This window comes from Geospiza fortis, unplaced genomic scaffold (genome assembly GCF_000277835.1).
Source record: "Geospiza fortis unplaced genomic scaffold, GeoFor_1.0 scaffold361, whole genome shotgun sequence".
Taxonomy (NCBI): domain Eukaryota; kingdom Metazoa; phylum Chordata; class Aves; order Passeriformes; family Thraupidae; genus Geospiza; species Geospiza fortis.
In genome coordinates this window covers 2,544,177-2,549,199 of record NW_005054356.1, presented here as the reverse complement: position 1 = coordinate 2,549,199, position 5,023 = coordinate 2,544,177, and the positions used below count along the sequence as shown (strand labels likewise).

General features: G+C 50.2%; 1 protein-coding gene across 1 annotated transcript; it reads left to right on the top strand.

Annotated features, from left to right (window-relative positions):
- The first annotated feature begins 323 nt into the window (after positions 1-323).
- On the top strand, positions 324-1,301 carry MC3R (melanocortin 3 receptor). Its single transcript, XM_005423635.1, has one exon. The coding sequence runs from the start codon at positions 324-326 to the stop codon at positions 1,299-1,301; it is 978 nt and encodes a 325-aa protein (XP_005423692.1).
- The last annotated feature ends 3,722 nt before the right edge of the window (positions 1,302-5,023 follow it).

Sequence of the window (5,023 nt, the reverse complement as noted above, 5' to 3'; positions counted from 1 at the left end):
TCCCTGCTTTTCATCACCAGGAGAGCTGAGCCCAGCAATGTCCTGCTGCCGATTCCTCCCTGCAGACACAACTGTTTGCTGCCCACAGGCTTGGGAGCTCACTTTCTTCTAAAGGAAAGAGCAGCCTGGCATAAAACCCACTGTAAATGCAGATTGCTTGATGTTTGCCCTTGTAAAAGTGACTAAAGCCCTGCTTGATTGCACCCCATATGCACAGCAGCAGCTTGGAAGGACTTGCTTTCCCTTTTCTATTTTTTTTTCTCTTTTTAACCTGTTCTGCCTCAGGTGCCCGGTCAGTGGTGAGCTCAGCTGCTGTGCTGACAATGAACACCACACGCTCTGCATTCTCCTTGCAGCCCCTGCTGCTGAACACCACCGAGGACTTCAACGACTCCATCCCCACCAACCGCAGCGGCGACGGGTTCTGCGAGCAGGTCTTCATCAAAGCCGAGGTCTTCCTGACTCTGGGCATCATCAGCCTGCTGGAGAACATCCTTGTCATCCTGGCCGTGCTGAAGAACGGCAACCTGCACTCTCCCATGTATTTCTTCCTCTGCAGCCTGGCCGTGGCAGATATGTTGGTGAGCATGTCCAACGCCCTGGAGACCGTCATGATCGCCATCCTCAGCAACGGCTACCTGATCATCGACGACCACTTCATCCAGCACATGGACAATGTCTTTGACTCCATGATTTGTATTTCTCTGGTAGCCTCCATTTGCAACCTCTTGGTCATAGCCATCGACAGGTACATCACTATTTTCTATGCCCTCCGTTACCACAGCATCATGACGGTGAAGAAAGCCCTGACCCTCATTGTGCTCATTTGGGTGGCGTGCATCATCTGTGGCATCATTTTCATTGCCTACTCGGAGAGCAAAACTGTCATTGTGTGTCTCATCACCATGTTCTTCACCATGCTGCTGCTGATGGCCTCTCTGTACGTGCACATGTTCCTGTTTGCCCGCCTGCACGTCAAGCGCATCGCGGCGCTGCCCGTCGAGGGCGTGCCCCCCCAGCGCACCTGCATGAAGGGCGCCGTCACCATCACCATCCTCCTGGGCGTCTTCATCGTCTGCTGGGCGCCTTTCTTCCTCCACCTCATCCTCATCATCTCCTGCCCCATGAACCCCCACTGCATCTGCTACACGGCGCACTTCAACACCTACCTGGTGCTGATCATGTGCAACTCGGTCATTGACCCGCTCATTTACGCCTTCAGGAGCCTGGAGATGAGGAAGACTTTCAAAGAAATCGTGTGTTGCTGCTATGGCATGAGTGTGGGACAGTGCATGCTGTAAAGCACCTGGTTTTGGGTGGAAAAAACATGCCATAGGTGTGTAAATATAAATATATTTATGTAGATGTTGAGATGCAGAGCAGCTCACTTTAAATGCAGTGCCTGAAGGAAGGGTGCAGGAAAGATAAAAGCCTCCTACATGATGCCTTGTTTCCTACTTTTTAGAGTGAAAACCAGTTTCAACTGAATTATTTGAAGTTTTTAAAATAGTATAATGGAAAGAAATCCAGAGTGGCTTACAAAACAGCTTCAAAAACTTACTGGGAAAAAGGAATCCTGAAAGGGAATGCCACTTTCTAGAGACTGAGATAACATTCCCTCTAGCATTCATTTGTGCCTGTTGCTTCATCTCAGTGCCACTGCCAACAAGTCAGTGTTTTCTAAAAGATTTCATTAGTAACTCTGTGGAAAGCTATTTTTCCAAACACCAACAGGTAACAGCATTGTTCTACACCCACCTTTTAATGAAAGAACATATTGACATTTTTTGCTGCTTGCCATAAAGCAGCCTGAGTACAGTTTTCAAAGGGTGAAAGCAGACACTTCTCTTGCTCTGAAATCAGTTGTCACTACAGTGACAGCATGGCTTCAACAGCTGCCTGACAGGATTGACTCATGTGAAGGCTTTTGCATTATTTATTGTGATATAAGAGTATTATACCCTTGAATTTTTGATTATTTTTTTAAAGCTGGAATGCCCTGATCAATGTAGTAATTGCTACGTTTGTAAAAACTCACAGAAGCCTCCTTTTGATAAATCCTCACTAATGACATCCACGGATCTGAACAGCAGAAAGAGCTAAAATGCAAAACACTTTGAATGCAGCTTTGTGTAAAAGCTGCAGGGAGTCCTTAGAAATACCCACCTCTAAGTTCAGCAGCTGGAAGGAGTCAGATGTGTGTGGCAGAGAGGACTTTACCCACTGAGAAATAAATCTCCCGGGGCAGGACAATGTAAATGTCCTTCCTTCATCTCTGGGCTGCACTCAGGGGCTTGGTGCTCCTGCCCTGGGCACAGGAGAGCACCAGGGCTGTCTGCAACCCTCCCCAACCCCCTGGGCGTCAGTGCCATGCACAGCAAGCTCCCGCAGCTACACCAGTTCAGTCTTTGCCTCTGCTTTCTGCAGGAGCAAACCCACAAACGCTGCAGGTGCCTTCAGCCAGCTCACTGTCACCGAGCAGGGGCTGCTGCAGACACAGGCACAGGCAGTGGCACCACCAGTGCCAGGCTGAGAACCCCCAGAGCCATCCTAAAGGCTGCCTGGCACCTTTCTGGTACCTTGCTTTCAGAGGGGATCCCCAAACTCTCAGAGCCGTCTGATGCTTTCAAACATCTCCAAATTACATTTGATTTAAAACTCTCTGGTTTATTCCTTCTTATTTTGGTTGGGTGGAGGTGCTGGGTTGATGTTGTTGTTGTTATTATTATTGTTATTATTATTATTACTATTATTATTATTGTTGTTGGTTTTTTTTCTGGGACTGCCCTCTGCCAGGTGAGAATCAGTTCATGAGACAGCTGATGCACCCAGAGCTCCCCCAGCTCCTGTGCCCCCAGTCCTGTCCCACACTGGTGCTGCTGTTTCAGTGGCTCCAGACCCAGCCCTGCTGCCTGTGGGGAGCCACATTTCCCACTCTGCACCTCCTGGCCTGTGTTTGATCCCCAGCATCCCACAGGAGCAGCCCCATCTCCCAATCTTATGGGCTGGATAATCCTCCTGGGGCCAAGAACCAGCTCTGCCTGTGCTCCAGCCACATTCTGTCCCACCACAAACCAACCCCACATTCCCTACTTCTCCTGCCTTCTGATCACATCCAAAATTCCCTAATTGAATTCTCACTTCCTGTCATAATCACATCCCCCAGACTTCCCCCTTTCTAGCGCTCCCTCTGTTCCAACACTTACCCAACCCTTCATTTTAGAAAGGTTAAATTACAATAATAAAAAAAGCAAAACCTCACTGTGGAGCAGAGCAGGCACAAATGGAAATTCTCCCTGTTTCAAGAAGAGACCAAAGACAATCCCACTGACTGGCAAAGCCAAAAGCTGTCAGCTTTATGTGTGTGTCACCCAGCCCAGCTCAGCTGTGTCCTGCTAGCCCAGCCTGTCACACCTTGCAGCAGCTGATGTGGCACATGGAGATGAAATCAGCATGGGGAACCACAAAACTTCTGTGGTGTGCAAAGGCTGTGCCTATGTGTTGTAAAAAATCTCTGCTTTTTCTCAGTGTTCTGTATCCCTACACTCTGGAGCATGGTTTGCCACGATGTTCTCCGTCAGGTTATTGTGTATTTAGCTCTTGTTGCACCTGATGTCCTCCTTATTTCTCTCATGTCCTACTTTCTTCTCCTTTAAAAGCAATTTTAGCAGGACTGATTCATACAGTGCTTTGCCTCTAAGCAAAACATACTCTGCTGAATAAAATCTGGAGAGATCACTGGGAATCATGTTTGCTTCTGTCAGAGCACCACACCCAGCAAACCAGTCTGGGGGCTCACACAACTGAAAACAGAGCCTAACACTGGGGAAAAGCCTCTTCATTCAGAGAATCATGGAATGGGTTGGGTTGGAAGGGCTCTTGGTCAGCCAGTGCCCCCCCTGCCATGGGCAGGGACACGTCCCACTGCCCCAGGCTGCTGCTGGCCTGGAACGCTTCACAAAAATGAGGGGGAAAAGCCAAATTTTCAGTGCCATGTGCAGGAAGAGAGTCCATAAAACCCCCCAAAGATCCCTGACCCCTTGTGGCACCAGGTTATCCAGGAGGGGAGGTGGGTTTGCTCAGCCCCAGGGTTTGTGCACACCCTCAGCTCTGAGCCCTGCTCTGGAGTTCTGTGGGGCACTGATGGATCCGGGGCTGCAGGGTCACAGCAAGGCTGGCCCTGCTGGGAGGGGAAACAGGGAAGGACCACGGGGCTGCACCCCAAACCAGCAGTGAGAGAGGGAATACTCACAGCTACAGAGCCGGGGGGGAGGAGAGGGAAAAGGGGAAAGGGGAAAGGGGAAAGGGGAAAGGGGAAAGGGAAAAGGGAAAAGGGAAATTGAAGGGGAAAGGGAAAAGGGAAAAGGGGAAAGGGAAAGGGAAAGGGAAAGGGAAAGGGAAAGGGAAGGGGAAAGGGGAGAGGGGAAAGGAAAGGGGAGAGGGGAAAGGAAAGGGGAAAGAAAGGGAAAATAAAACAGAAAAGGAAGGGGAAAGGAAGAGAGAAGGAAAGGGGAAAGGAAGAGAGAAGGAAAGGGGAAAGGAAGGGGAAAGCAAAGGGAAAAGGAAAGGGAAAAGGGAAGGGGAAAGGAAAGGGAAAAGGGAAGAACAGGGCTGCACTGCAACCAGTAGGACAGACATAAACATTTTGATGAGAGGGGAGCCCTGAAGTGATGCTCAGCCACCGCCAGGGTCAGAACTCCAGCAGGACCCACCCAGGGGGCACAGAGCCATGGGCAGCGCCCAGCCCAGGCCCTGCCCAGCCCTGCAGCCTCGGGCTGTGCTCACAGCATCCAAACCCAGGGCAGGACCCCTCTCACCTGCTGCAAGCAGAGCAGCATTTCCAGCTGGGAATCTGCCCCTGGGCAGGGCTGCAGTGGAATGCCACCACTTGTGTACCAACATACAATCACCACTTCTATATCAACATATAATCTGCTCATAATAAGAAATGTTTCTTCCTCGAGGAGAGTGCTGGGCTGACCAAGATATGCGCAGTTTCCCCCCAGATGGTCTAAGAAATGGC

What these genes read in the sequence shown, in the direction of transcription:
- MC3R (XM_005423635.1), top strand. Translation starts at nt 324, where the DNA reads ATGAACACCACACGCTCTGCATTCTCCTTGCAGCCCCTGCTGCTGAAC.